At 38.7% G+C, this 15,765-nt stretch overlaps 2 protein-coding genes and 1 long non-coding RNA gene across 6 annotated transcripts in view; 1 reads left to right on the top strand and 2 right to left on the bottom strand.

Annotated features, from left to right (window-relative positions):
* The window catches only part of LOC106068964 (protein still life, isoform SIF type 1-like), a 239,627-nt gene that overhangs the window by 36,394 nt on the left and 187,468 nt on the right, over window positions 1-15,765 (top strand). The gene's annotated exons all lie outside the window — the stretch shown is intronic.
* LOC129926939 (uncharacterized) lies at window positions 1,887-5,067 on the bottom strand. Its single transcript, XM_056033604.1, has 2 exons — window positions 2,202-5,067; window positions 1,887-2,104 (listed from the first exon to the last, which is right to left on the bottom strand). The coding sequence occupies exon 1, from the start codon at window positions 4,929-4,931 to the stop codon at window positions 3,843-3,845; it is 1,089 nt and encodes a 362-aa protein (XP_055889579.1). The 5' UTR covers window positions 4,932-5,067; the 3' UTR covers window positions 1,887-2,104; window positions 2,202-3,842.
* On the bottom strand, window positions 1,887-5,207 carry LOC129926941 (uncharacterized). The gene is made up of 2 exons (XR_008778650.1): window positions 5,066-5,207; window positions 1,887-3,136 (listed from the first exon to the last, which is right to left on the bottom strand). It is a non-coding gene; the product is annotated as an uncharacterized LOC129926941 (long non-coding RNA).

Below are 15,765 nucleotides of genomic sequence, written 5' to 3'. Positions count from 1 at the left end.
AATAACAGCAGCTATGTTGGGTGCGGCCAAGAGGTTTGTCCCGCGGACTTATCCTGGCGTAAGGCAGAAACGCGTGTGGTCTCAGGAATTGAATAAGCTGGTCCTGAGACGTAAGCGAGTCCGGAGGCTTGCTGAACGGAAGGGTACCCCTGAAATCCGGCGGGAGTACAATCGGCTCTGTAGAGCCACGAGTGAACTGGCCCGACGCGTCCGGTCGGACCATTGGAACGCTGCCTGCGCCGGGATGGATCTTCGGGATACCTCGAAAGCCTGGCGTCTTCTGCGAAACCTAGAGGCCAAAGACACAGCGCGAACGGCTGCCCCTCTATTGTCACCCGGAGGGCCGGTCTCGACGGTAACCAAAATGGCCGGCTTGTTGAATCGACATTTTGCTAAAATCAGCAAGCCCGAAAAGAAGTCTGCCATGTCCAAAGCCCTCAACAAAGAACGTAAGAGACTCGAGAGGGAGCCAGATGAGCCGGAAAGCCAAGCAACGTGCAACGCGCCCTTCTGTCGTGCTGAGCAAGACAGAGCGATAGCTAAGTGCAAAAATCGAAAAGCTCCGGGGCCAGACAAGGTTACCCCCGAGATGGTAAAACACCTTGGGGGCATTGCGAGAGATAAACTCCTGGAGTTTATGAATCGAACCTGGGCAGAGTCCAGACTGCCCGGGGCCTGGAAGAGTGCTGTCATTGTGCCAGTCCTTAAGAAGGGAAAAGACGCGACTAACGTGGAGTCCTACAGACCCATTTCACTAACCTCAACCCTTGGCAAAGTTGCTGAGCGAATGGTTAACGAGCGGCTAGTTTGGTGCTTTGAGAGTGCCGGTATCCTGGCGCCAGAACAGGCCGGCTTTAGGGCAGGCTTGAGCCCGATCGACCAGGTCACGACATTCGCACAGGAGGTGGCCGACGGGTTCCAGAGGTCCGAGAGCACATACGCGGTGTTCATAGACCTAAAACAGGCCTACAATCGTGTGTGGAAGCAAGGCCTCTATCTTAAGCTAAGAGCTATGGGTGTGCGGGGCAAGATATACAATTGGATACAATCCTTTCTGTCAGGGAGGAGCACACGTACAAAATACCAGCACTCCCTTAGCAAGCCAAAACAACAACTTAATGGCCTGCCTCAGGGCTCTGCCCTGTCCTGTACACTTTTCATAGCCTTTCTTAATGATTTGCCCAGCTCACTACGGTCCAAAAAAACTGCTATATGCTGACGATATTGTCCTCTGGTCAACCGGGAAGAAAGCCGACCAAATTCAGGCGGCACTTCAAGCAGACCTCCATACCATCTCCTCGTATTGCGACAAATGGCAGATTCAGATAAACGTTGCCAAAACGACCTGGTCCCTGTTCAGCCTAGGAATCGACATCCTTAGGGCTCCATTCGAGCTTCAACTCGGTGGGCTGCGACTCCAGCGTGAAAATACGCCAAAATATCTAGGGGTGACCCTGGATAGAAAACTGTCAATGCTCCAGCACGTCCAGGAAGTTGAACGAAAAGCCTCGGAGAAGTTAGCGTTATTAAGAAAGCTGGCCAGCACAAAGTGGGGTGCCAAAGCTGACATGCTACGCACATTGTATCTAGGGGCAGTCAGATCACAAATCGAATACAGCTATACAGTTCAAGTATACGATAGTAAAACTGCCCTCGAATCACTCGACCGGGTACAAGCACAGGCTCTACGGTTCATTTGTGGCACCTTTAGGACAAGCCCAACAAACGCTGCTGAAATCTTTACAAACGTGGCACCCTTACATCTTAGGAGGGAGAGGGCAGTACTTACGGCTGTCAGGGTTGTGTTAAAGCCTTAGCTCGTTTGCCCGGGCCCCTGACATTCAACCAGGCACCTTCGTGCATACAATAAATAAATGACTCACTGGTAACAATGTAAATATTTAATGATATAAATATAAGTATGATGACAAACTAATGGAGTAATGACATTGAATTTGGAACATTTTAATACTGTGACTTTACTAATTAAATAATAATTCTACACCTTGCTGTCCCACAACGTACACATTAATGTTCGAAACCACAACACAACACACTGCTGTCTTTAGTCACCAGCGTAGACTTCCAATCCCAAACTAACTCCCTGTAAAGACAAAGTAAAGACAAACTAAAAAGGTCTAGTAGACTATCACTATGGCATCGAAACAACTGCGAAACGCAGTTATGCCTTAGATACTCACCCTAAACAGGGGAACACAGAAGAATCTCAACAAACGTTACACCAGCAGAACAAAAACACTCCATCAACTTACAAGCAAGGCAACAAAAAGAAAGTGCGTTCACAAATAGTGCACTTAATACACATTGGTGCTAGAATGCCATAATCTACGCACCGACATTCCCCCTCTCCCCCCAAACTGGTTCTTACAAAGTATGGACCAGTTTCCGTACCTCAAACTGAAAGAAAAGTAAGAAGATATCATTGCAACTACAAGGTAAGCACATCCAGCTAGGGAACATTCATCCGCATTAACATCACTCTTCCAAACATAACAACTTAGAAGAAAAATTACCAATTATACTTTTTACCAAAGTATCCACATTACACTATGAACCATTCACAAAATCACATCTACCAACCGATCAAATTTAAAATGCATAATCAACAAATTAATGTCAATAATACTAAATGCAACATAATTTCATCTAACATAAAGTGCAAAAATTTTCAAACAATAATGTATACATTGGAACATTAAAATGCATAAGACATGTATATACCAAAAATACATAAATATGTAACTTATGTAGCTGAACCTTGGAAAGTCTATCTTGAGCACGGATCATCAAGCAGATTGTCCTTTCCTCAGACGTTAACAACATCAAAGGAATAATCTTGTAACACTTGTGCCCATCTTGTAATGCGTGCATTGGTACAGTTAGTGCTCCTAAAGTAACATAAAGCCTTGTGGTCAGTCTGGAGATTAAATTTTGTTCCCGGCCAATAATTGTCCCATTTTCTATTGCATATACAATGGCCACTTCTTCAGGTTTAATGGTAAAATACTTCTGCTCCCGAGGCAACACTTTACGGCTCACATAATTTTATAGGATGCAACATACCATTCACACACTGGCTAAGAATGCCAGAGATCCCTTTGTCTGAGGCATCAGTCTGGAGATAAAACAGTAAAGAAGAATCAGGCAATCGAAGAATAGGATAGTTACACAGACAGGCCTGCACTCTCTTCAATGCCTCCGCACACTCACAGCTCCAGTCTACTCTCATGGATTTTAACCGACGTAAGAATGCCTTTAAAGGAAAAACTAAATCCACGTATCTACCAAGAAACTTTTACTCCCATAACTAACAGATATGGTTCCGATACTTTAAATAACAAAGTGTATACTCAACTTACTTTAAGTATATATAAAGATATAAGTGGAATGGAAAAAAATAGCTTCGTCTAGAATATTGACTACATCAACATCTAAATATACTAACACCATTCATCCATAGGTCTCGCTATTTAAACAACCCAATATGGATTTGCCAGAGTACCCTAGTTATCATCACGTTATCCCCGCGTGCTTATACGATGAGGAACAACCACAATATTCCTACCTCCAAATTTTGACTTGTCCAAATATTTAACTGCTCTCGCAACGTCTGCTAGGTTCCTGAGCCTAACATGACCTACACCCATTGACTTCCCATTCGCCATCAAAACCTCCACAAATCCCACCAAACCAACATCTCTAAACCTATCCTTTAACTTCTGCCAGTTAACATTATATGGTAAATTTCTAACTGTCACTGTGTAACGATCCGGAATCAGCTTATAGTCACGACGACTCTTGGACTCGCGACGGACCTCTAGTCATCTATCACTTGGCCTCTGCTCATGTGCTCTGACCACAGTATTACAATCGTCTTCCCTATCAGTTGAATTAATCGGGTAAGTCTTTGGAACCCTTTCACCACAACTGAAGCAAGCGATCTCCATCCTTTTGCCCCCAGGACTCCGATTCATCACAGGCTCACTACACGCTGCCGCAACATACACTTTGTCTTCCTTAGCAAGCGACACACCCGCACTAGCAACCTTAAAACCTTCAATAACATCAATCATATCATCAACGGTGCCTTTCTTACTTATTATCAGTTGCTTGTACACATCACCGGACACATTCTCAAGTATTCTATCTTTCACCAGCAACTCTTTCACTTCTTCCACAGTCTTGCCTACTTCAGCCATTTTCAACCAATTGTCCAACGCATTTCGCAGCTCTGTGACAAAACCCCTAAAATCGTTCTGTCGTGGTTTTACCCGGTGGAACCTCTTGCGGCAGGTTTCCGCGTTTATATCCGCATGTCGGAGTAATACGGTCCTCACTTCCTCATAATTTTCATTCAAAAACAGACTGTCACGCAGCATACAGTTTCTTAGAAAGGTAGTTAGTTTATAGGACAGGAGCAATGACCATTCCTTTCTATCAATCTTGCATCTTGTTGCGACGGCCTCAAAGTGTGTTAAATATGCCATCAGGTCATCGTCTTCCTTCATTCCCTGGAAGCTCTTGTCAAGTTTATCTAAAACATTTCTAGGCCGCACCTCTGCCTGTGTTGCCGTCCCAGCCGCTGTTGCTGACTTTTCCTTCATTTTTTCTAGTTCCATCTCCTCTTTCCTCTTGAGTTCCTCCCTGGCATCTCTTTCTTTCCACCTTTCGTGTTCCTCACGCTTGGCCTTATCCTCACGTTCAAATCTGGCTTTCTCCTCTGCCTTCGCCTCTGCTCTCAATCTTTCCTCTCTCTCAAATCTAGCCTTTTCTCGTTCAAACTCCTCTTTCTTAGATTTTTCATAGTCTTCTTTCTGCTCAGCCACATACCTCTCTAACCTTTCACCTTCGTACCCCAGAGAACGACCATCACTTATAAACTGGGCAGTAATTGTCAACCTAGTTTCCATGGTAAATACAATGTACACTACTTGGCTGTATTATATTTAAATTATATACAATATGGGAACCAAAAAAATTCTACTAATTGTACAAGAGATCAACTAAAGCCTAGAGCCTGCGGTTAAATGGCAAAGAAAGAAACCTATCTGTGCAGTATCCCACGTCGGAGGAAAGTGCCTCACTCAGGCCACAGCGTCGAAATATAGTTGCCACAGGACAATCCAACACAATACTAGTAGCCTCAGACTTCAGTACAGGTACCACTTTACAGCCACTTTACACTCACGTTCGCTTGCTGTCGGGAGGGAGAAGACACTCGTTCGAAGGTGAAGCACAATATAGAAAACAAGAAAATACAAATACGTTTCAATCTTGCAATACAATAGTTATATAGTATATAGTACAGTATAGTTATATAGTTATATCACTTATATCACAAAGGATGTATTTATCTGCTACTTTCAATATACATCGTTGCCAATGGTACACAATTCAATATTAGTACAGTAGATTGTGATGCAATACTATGTAAACAATTATTAGATTGTAGACACTGCTGCTACATAATCAAGTAACTAAAACTTATGTAATGATTGAAATTATAGTTCTGTGACTGGTAGTCACAGCCGGACTCGAGCCCCCAACTGTCAGGGTTGTGTTAAAGCCTTAGCTCGTTTGCCCGGGCCCCTGACATTCAACCAGGCACCTTCGTGCATACAATAAATAAATGACTCACTGGTAACAATGTAAATATTTAATGATATAAATATAAGTATGATGACAAACTAATGGAGTAATGACATTGAATTTGGAACATTTTAATACTGTGACTTTACTAATTAAATAATAATTCTACACCTAGCTGTCCCACAACGTACACATTAATGTTCGAAACCACAACACAACACACTGCTGTCTTTAGTCACCAGCGTAGACTTCCAATCCCAAACTAACTCCCTGTAAAGACAAAGTAAAGACAAACTAAAAAGGTCTAGTAGACTATCACTATGGCATCGAAACAACTGCGAAACGCAGTTATGCCTTAGATACTCACCCTAAACAGGGGAACACAGAAGAATCTCAACAAACGTTACACCAGCAGAACAAAAACACTCCATCAACTTACAAGCAAGGCAACAAAAAGAAAGTGCGTTCACAAATAGTGCACTTAATACACATTGGTGCTAGAATGCCATAATCTACGCACCGACAACGGCCTACGAGCGCTATAAAAGGGGCGACTCTAGGCTACCCACCTCAATTTTAGTGCGACAGTGGAGAGAGAGGAACCGCATTAAAATGCGATCGTTCCTACATATAGCGGCCAATTTGTCAAATACAGCTGGACTCTCCACTGATAGAATCCCTATTAGGAGAATCAGTACGTGCCCTCCGTGGAGGAGATTGCCGGCCCCACAAATAAACCTGTCCCTGTTAGGGCAAGAGGGAGCCACCAAGAGGCGATTAACACCTGCCATTCTCCAAAATTTGGCATCCATAACTATAAAAATCCTACCCATCAGATGCCATATTCTGTTATACCGATGGGTCGGTAATGAGGGACCCCGATAGATCGGGGTATGGGGCCCTTATTGTCTACCCCGACCGGACTGAACCAGATAGGCTCTCTGGTCCATGCGGCTACGCTGCATGCTCCATGGATGCCGAACTTACAGGGATAACTAGGGCGTTCGAGGCCATTAGGGCCCGAATGCTCCAACGCGAGACTAGCGCCACTACGGTGGTGTTGGTTACTGACTCTCGCTCCAGTCTCCTAGTTATGGGTGGCGGCGGGGGAGGGTCGCCCGTAATAGAAGAGGCAATCGGCGCCGCAGATAACATCCGCCGAGCTATTGGAGCTGTCGTTTATATGCAGTGGGCGCCCTCACATTGCGGCGTGAGGGGCAATGAAACGGCAGACGCCCTCGCAAGGGAGGGTGCAATGGCAGCCACACACCTCGAAGCACCAAGCACGTACTTACAAGCAACGGCACAAATCCGAGCACTCATTCATGAGAAGTGGTTAAAGTCCTGGGAGGAATCCGACAGAGCACGTGGTGTCTGGCAGCGCATGCGTCACCCAGATCGCGACGATCCATGGTGGCGACTGAGGAGGTCAGAGCAGTCAATAGTTGCGCAGTGCAGGACGGAACATTGTCCTATTGGGGCATACTTTGCCCGGTTCCGCACTAACTTTGACTCCCGATGCCGTCACTGTGGAGAGAGCGTCGAAACAGTGTCGCATGTCTTGTACGAGTGTCCCCAGCTCCGCGAGCTAAGGGGGGACTTGCCTGTGCAGTCACTCGACTTGTATGGTAGCTATGAGGCACTACGCCGGACGGCTAAGTTTCTTGCCAGAGCACTACGGGAGGACTAGTCCTTCCTGCTCTGATTTTTTAATAGGAGTTCATCTCAGGATAACAGTAAACAGGGAGCATGATGTATAATGTTTTTTTTTTCTCCGAAACCCTAACGTAACCCCAATTTTATTTTGCTCTTGAAATAAACTTTTTGCATTTTAATGCCTTCCACACACATACTTTTTGCCCTTGAATATAAGTAGTACTTACGTTGAATTGGAAAAGCCCGCTCTATAACGAACAACTCCCGCCCCAACACGCACACACACAAACACACAGATACGTGTGACCTGAGAATTCTAGTATCACTTATCTCACTTATCACTTATCTCTTCCTCCATTAAAAAAGAAGTCCTACATTCTCTGATTATCCTTCAGCTTATCTGTTGGATACACACATATTTGATAAGCTCTGTGACAGGAACAATTGATTGAATTGTGCGCCTTGTAAAGCTCTCCCTCAGAGTCTTTTGGCCAGAGCCCTTCACCCATTTTTGTCGCACTTTCAATGCATTTAAACGCATTCCCCTGACACACGCACACTAACACAAGATACTATTAACCGGTGAATTATGGTATAATAACAATCTCTGAATAAATCCTAACCCTCACCTTATATATCCGCATTATGATAGATAAACGCTATTTCTCTGCCCTTATTTTCCAACTTTCAATATACAAGATAACACAAGAGACTTTGTGCTATCAGACAAACTCACCCATGGACAAGGACTATTCAAGCCTTGGACTTGTTTTGATTGTCTAAACTAAAGTAATACATTTCAAAGAATCATTTTCCCGTTTTTCTTTTTCCACTTACAAAAAAAAAAAAGAATGAACAATCCATTATTAATAATAAGATTTCTAACTTAATAAATGTGTTTCCCAGGAGGAGAAATTTGCTTATTAGTAGCTAACCTACTTTTTCGATCAGGCTGACTAAAAGCGTTTTTTCATCTTATGCTAAAAAAAATGTTATTTGGGACTTTTTGGGGAATAACATAGACTATCCTGTACACGGAAGGCACGCCACTGAAATGAACCACTGAGAAATTTGTACTAGATCTAGTCCTTCAATGATAAATTAGGTATGTTTAGAAATATGTTTGCTATTGCTGTTGTGCATTTGAACATTCATGCTTATAGAAATGTGAGCCTGGGGGGTGAGAGGGGAGTCTGGGAGAAGGTCTCCGTGCTGCCTTTATTCAATTGTACAAAATTATTTTTCGCTCAAGTCGAGATTCGAACTCTTTCCCCAATTAATATTTAAAAAATTACATCCCCTAAAGTTTTTTTTTTCTTTCTTTTTTTTTTTAAGTTACTTTTAAAAATATATTTTCACTCAAGTAGAGTTTAGTTAGAGCTAGTGATCCTCTTATTATTAAAAAATGTACCTCCCCTGAAGTTTTTCATTTAAAAGTGGTGTATTTGAAAAACAAACAAAAAAAAAAGGCTTGCATATCTAATTTTAAAAGTTCGCTTTCGGAAAACAAAAAGTAGTCGTCGCACTAGAGTGACTAGAGATTTTTACGTTTTAAAATATTTTGCAGGGCCGGCATCCGCAGTGTGCCCCGCACTTTCATAGGACCCACGCTAATTCTAGGTGTATAAATTATTAAATTAAACCATTTTATAACTTATAACAGATTTTCCTTCCACGGCCTATTCATTTACCAGGAGCTCCTGAAAATCTCATAAAATCGCAAAATATACGAAAAAGTCTTGAAAATCTCCTGAAAGTATTAAAAACTTTTGAAAACATACAAATCTCCTGAAGTATATAGACAAAAATTGTCATTTCGGGGTATCATTCAATATGGAAATCGCCAATCCTAAGCGCGATAAAAAAAACGGCATTATGCAATACCAGTGACCTATGTAGGAAACGGAATTCTGATGATATACTGTAGGACCTCGCTACACGCAAGGCTCGTAAAGTAATTATGTACGTAGTAAAGAATGAATAAAATGCAAAGACGAATTTATTTTCTAATACAAACTCTTAAATTTCAATTATTATCCGTATCCAAACTTGGCCCCGCGAAATCCGCTTCGCATTGGGCCCCACATAGGTTGAGTCCGGCTTTTCTTTTTAGTGACGGGTGAATACAGAGTAGATTACTTGTTCTCCCGCCTCCCCCCCCCCCCTTTTTTTTCGCCTGTACGTGAGGTAGAAATAAAAAAAAAAGAATGATCTTTCTTGGTCACAACGGTCGGCCCTGCTATTTAGTGACGGGTGAATACTACTTGTTCTCCCCCACCCTCTCTTTTTTTCCTGGTGTAGCAGTCTAGTTCGTCTGACTTGCAGAAATAAAAGAGTGATCTTTCCTTTACTTCTTCCCTGCGTATCCAAACTCTTGAGACATGAAGAGAATTATATATATATAGATCTAGATGATATCGAGTTTTCAATATTTTTGAGATTGTATATTCTAAACAGGACGACTAACAGATACTTGTGTAATATGAAAGCTTAATTGGCGAACTAACAGATATTTATGTAGATCAAATTATCTATTATATAATTGAATAATTACTCATTTGTAATTTTGTTAGCTTTTAAATTTTGCCTTAATTAATTTTTAATTTTTTTAGAAATAGAAAAAAATTCAGGTTACAAAAAAACAAGAAGTAGCATATATTTTAATTTTATCTACGTAAAATAATTAAATTCTGTTATTATCAAAAGTAAGTATGTTTCGATAATGGAAACTGATCAATTACATTTTGATCCGCTTCCTTTGCAAAATATGCTGTAATTATGGTTTTGCCCGTGAAATAGACCCCCCCCCCCCCACTCCAACTCTTCGCTTTAAGAAGTAGTCCTATTTACACTATATGACTCTGTGGCATTTTACGTCTCGAGAGACAATCTTTTCCCTTTGCAACTTGTAACTTCTTGTGTGACTAAAGAGGCCAATCCTTGATACTGAGGGCCAGAATAATAAGGAAGAGTGGTATGGCCAAAGTATTAGCGGGATTTAAACAGTAAAACAGTATGACTTTTCTTCTGCTTTTCAGTCATTTCGAAATATTTGATACAATGTATGATACTTTTGGCTTGGGCCTTTTTTTTACTGTTTAAATCCCGCTAATCGTTGTGCTTACATAATACTTTGGCCATACCACTCTTCCTTATTATTCTGGCCTGAGAAATCTTGTTTCACATTTCAAGTTTTCCCCGTCACCTAAACAAATAACTTTACATCGAATCACAAACGTTTCTTCAGCTTCTGACCTCAATATATAATATAGTTCTACCAGTTATACCTACATCTCATTTTGTTTTTATAAATGTGTACACACAAAGTAATATAGTTATACCAGTTATACCTACATCTCATTTTGTTTTTATAAATGTGTACACACAAAACATGTATTCAGTAATATTAGCTACATATGACAAAGTAAACAAAAATATATATTTGATACGATGTCTATAAAAGCAAGTTTCGCTCCAAGGAGAAAAGTTTAAACGTTTAAATAGTATTTAAAAACGGAAGACAATTGAATCTTATACTTTTTGATATGTCGGCTTTACAAGAGGAATGGATTGGGTCTGAATTGCAAATAAAGAAATCGTTTTTGGTAAATTTAACTGGTTTGAGACTGACTGAGTAATGACTGCACGACCTCTATAAGAACTTGTATTATGTAATGCCGAAATATTGTACTTCAATAGTAACTATGACAGTGACCTTCAAGGATCCCAACCTCAAGCATTTCGTTTGGTGTGTATTGTGTGAGAACTTTCACTAGTCTAGAGCGGGAGAGGGGAACCACCAAATAATTGCATGAACTATTTCTGAACATCACTTGTAGTTCTTGTTGCGAGTCCGTGAAACTGGCTTTGTTAGTCTTGTGTGTTTTTGGAAAGGTAAGCCGTTGGGAAGTTGTGAATAAATCGGAAAAACAAGAACAACATAAAACAAATACTAACATTAAGCGTAGTTTTAATCAATTTGTTAGGATCGGTAATTAAATTTGTAACATTTGCGTGAATGTTACTGTGATTGCTGTTTTGTTAATCAGAGAAATAATAATTGTGGACAATTAAACTTAAGAATTAATTACCAGGGACTTCATGACAACTTCATGTTGATAAAGGGTAAACATTGAAACTATTATTTTATTACGTCACATCATTGCAGGTACTTTTCACAAGGGCATTCACAAACAAATAATTACGTAATATAAGCATATTAGCACAATTGCTATTTCAATTCATTTATTGCAAATAGGATTGAGTTACTCTTATAATTCTACAACTATATGTAGATATTAGCGTGCCACAAAACTGCCTATGAATATAGAATGTTTTATAGTTATCTATTGTTAGTTTTAAACTTTTCTCTCTACAAAGTATAAAGGGGACTTATTCAAATTATACCGCCACATCAGTCAAGTGATTTCTTTCCCTTGTTCCAGATACCAATCCACATAATTTATTACCAATAGCTAATTAACTAATAGGTTAATCTTTTTTTTTTTAAAATTGATTCTTGTTTTGTCAGGTAGAAGAAATAATCGTGCAAAATTTCAGCTCGAGAAATCTCGTCACATCGTTGTGTTGTGTGCAGTTTATAAGATAGTGATGTCACGTCAATATTACTGAATTGAAAACGAAAATGTAAAAAAATAAATGACTAAATAAAATAAAGGGGAGAAAAAAATCTTTGCGAAAAGAGAGACACTTTTCTGGACTAATAGGAGTGGGGTGGGGGCAGGGGGTTGATATCAAAACCAGAAACACAATCGTTTATATTTAGTATATTGGACAAGTTATTACGCAATTCAAGCGTACAATGTACTAGTCTGGTATTACATTAAATCGACTATTACCTATTCAGAATGATACACCTCAATATTTCGATACACACACACACCCTTTACAATCTCTTGTTGTAGTTCAATATGTTTTCAAGTGTATGAGGGTAAGTATCTAATGTCACCGTGAGTACAGGTGGGCAGATGGTTTGGTTGTGTGGAGCCTGCAGAAATTCTGAGGAAATCTCGAGGTGGTCTGTCGTAGTTCAAGTTAATAATTAGTTAGACGTGAGAGTTCAACATTGAGAGATATGGGACAGACTTCTATTTTATATCTTGATCAAGTTATAATTTTAATTGTGTTACTTACAACATACATCTATATTAAAGTTGAATGCTGTCTATATTTTATGAAAATAAAATGTACATTCAGTTTTAATGCTTTTTTTTTTTAAAGACGTGTCTTAAATTAATTCTTAAAGTTTAAGACTTAAAAAGCCTACAGCAGTTTACTCGCTGTTTGTAGCTACAAACCAATGGCCGAGTATCAACACTATAACAAGTGTAGCTGTATATAATAGTTATAAATGTTTATAAACTAGCTATTTCAGTTAATATTTTCTACTAATCACTTTTTTGTTAGTTTCTAAATCCGCCATAAAACGTCTCAAAATGCAAGACCTCTCCAAACGGTCAGTCAGCTTATTAAACAAATATATTTTGACCCAGGACAAACATTCACAATCAGTTTTCTGGTAAGTGGCAACTCTACGTGACCACTGACTCACGTGACTGGTCAGTTCGTTTGGGGGGCGCTAATGTAATTTGTGGTGTGACCCAGGAAGTGAGTGTGTAAGGTGTCCATTAGACTAATCAACCAATCCGTGCTAGTTCAGCGAACCGTAGGGAACGCCCTCTAAAAGTACTCACATATCTTTTTAGCGGCCCCCGTAAGGGGAAAAAGCCGCTATTAGGTTTGTGCAAAATGTCCGTCTGTCCGTCTGTCCGTCTGTCCGTCTGTCACACTCAGATCTCGAAAACTAGAAGAGATATGAAAAATATTATTTCATCATTAAATCCGGCTTGAAAAGTTTAGGTGCAACGGCTACTTTTGGTTTTCTAAAAGCAAACCGTTTAATTTATAAAATTAATTATGCAAGCGATTTTTTCATAAAAATACACCAATTCTAAAACAATTACGTAAATTTAAGGGAGGCAATGTTACAATATGCTAACAAAGATGGACAATTTATGTGTATTTTCAGTATCACTAAGTCAAATATATTTTTAAAATGTACAGGAAATGTTTACAACAAATACAAATAATAGTTAAAGACGTTTTTTCTGGTCAACTAGCTGCTAAAATTAAAAGAAAACATTTCTGTTTGTTTATAAAGGCTAATAATGCACTTTGTATGTAAATATCACGCACATTTTTTTTAATGGACTTTTTATGCAGCGATTTTCGTGCAGTAGCGTAACGTCGCAACATGATCAGGTGCTAAACCAGTTCCTTAAACTTTTTTTAAAAATCAGATTTTATTTATTTTTTGTTTAGTGCCCCCATCCGAATAAAAGAAGCTTATTTTTGTGCGTTTTGTCTGTTGGTCGGTCTGTCCGTCACGATTAGATTTTAAAAACTAGAACTCTAAAAGCTATTGAAAATCTGATTTACCCTTTAATGTTCCTCCCATAACATCTCAATAGTTTTAAGTATCTAAAATTGATTGTTCCGAATGTTTGTTTGCTCTTCTAACTTATATTACATTCAATTTCCATGCTTAAACGTTGCAAAAACACATTATCAATAATATGTTGTTCCGTTTTTTATGTAAATAGCATATTAATGCTAAATCATAATCTCTATACTGACTTATATTTCATTAAGTGTAAAAATGTTCCGGATATTGTTTTATAAAACATGAATTATGCCTAATGATTGTTTGAAATCGCATAAGGCTTTTAAAAAAAGTAATTTACTATAATTGATTACTGAAAATTACTTTTTAGACATTTAATTTTCTTGTAAAACATAACATAGAAGTTTTGTAATCGATAAAGAAAGTTACGGATTTTGTTTCTTACAAATCGTCGCCAGAAATTTCCGAATTTATTTAAAAATCTACTAACGCCAAATAATTGTTTGAACTCCCTCTTCTAATTAATAAACAAATAATCTTCTCATTTACGAAATAATGTTTTTACGGATTTTTATGAAAAATATTTTAACTCACTACTCTCTTACAGTACATTTAACTTTCTACCTAAAACATGAAAAAATCTAATTATCGTTAATATTATGTTCCGATTTTTAAGGAAAACAGAATCCAAACACCAAAGTAAGGTATGAAAATCTCTCCACGTGGCTGTAGTACATCTAATTTTTATACGAGACCATCCAAAAAATTTAATTAACGGTATTACATTTATCTGAAATTCTCTTTTTCTTTTACTATTTATACAAACATCCGGAACAATCTATTATATAAACTTTTCAATTGTGTTCATACCTAAAAATTATTGCGATGTTTTGAAACGTAAAATAAAGGTTAATCAATTTTTAATAACTTTTAGTTGTTTTTTTTATATCAAGATAACGGACAGACCGACTGACAGACAAAACGCAAAAACAATGTGGCTTTGATCCTTTTTAAATAATATCTATTAGAACTCAGTGCACCAATGTCTATGAACCCTCGTTAAATATCTCGTGTAAATAAAGACATTTTTTTTTATGGTACCGGTACTAGCCTATTGTGAGGTAATGGAATTTTTTTTCTTTGACGTCATATGAATGGACTCTTTAAATGTAATGTTAAAAGAACGCACTCGGTGCACCAATGTCTATTAACCCTCGAAAAAATTGCTTGTATTAAATAAAACATATTTTAGTCTAACTAAGCCGTGTGACGTAGTGTTTTTTTTTCCTTTGACCAGTGGCGTAACTAAGGGGGGGGGGAGGGGGGGGAGAATTTTAAAATCCCCCCGGGCCCCCACATAGGGGGGCCCCCAAATGGGTGTCCGAAATTTATTTGTAAATACATAAATTAATATACTGATTGACAAATAGTGTCAAAGGGTGTCTTTTTTTTTCAACATTTATGGATTAAATTTTTCACAAAGACCAAACCTAGATCTAGGTCTATCAGTACGTTGACTTTGTTGACATTTTAAAAATATTTTTTCCCACAGAGATCAAATTTTTTTTAAAGTTAGTTTTACATTTTAAACTTTGTTGCCACGAATAAAACTGCATAACATACAGCGAATTCCAGGTATCTTGTTACCTTTACTAATAATAGATCTAAATGGCGAGTATTTTATGGCTACACTAATTAACCTTGAAGCAAAATTTAGAGAATCGAGTATAACAGATCCAAAAGTTATTCTTAATAATTCTAGAATAGTCCATTATTCGGGTGTGGCGTCTATAATTTCAGAATTAAACTTCACACTCGAGTTATTATCCCTCTATTCATCTTTCCTCAATCCAATGGAAACTCTATTTTTATTTCCATCTAATCCTTTTGCTTTCGCACAAAACATAAACAACAAACAATGACGTAATATCATATAATATTAGCACATTCTTCCTTTTGAAGTTATTATCACACCCTTCCTTTTAAAGTTCTTAAATTTGCGGGGCCCTATGCGAAACGGATCGAGCGGGGCCTAGTCTGGGTAGGGATGAGCATAATGTCAATATTTTTTTTTT

Source organism: Biomphalaria glabrata, chromosome 6, assembly GCF_947242115.1.
Source record: "Biomphalaria glabrata chromosome 6, xgBioGlab47.1, whole genome shotgun sequence".
Lineage (NCBI taxonomy): Eukaryota > Metazoa > Mollusca > Gastropoda > Planorbidae > Biomphalaria > Biomphalaria glabrata.
This window is presented reverse-complemented; position numbering and strand designations above follow the sequence as displayed.

Bases quoted from the DNA above. Each gene is read 5' to 3' on its own strand.
- LOC129926939 (XM_056033604.1), bottom strand. From the start codon at position 4,931: ATGGAAACTAGGTTGACAATTACTGCCCAGTTTATAAGTGATGGTCGT.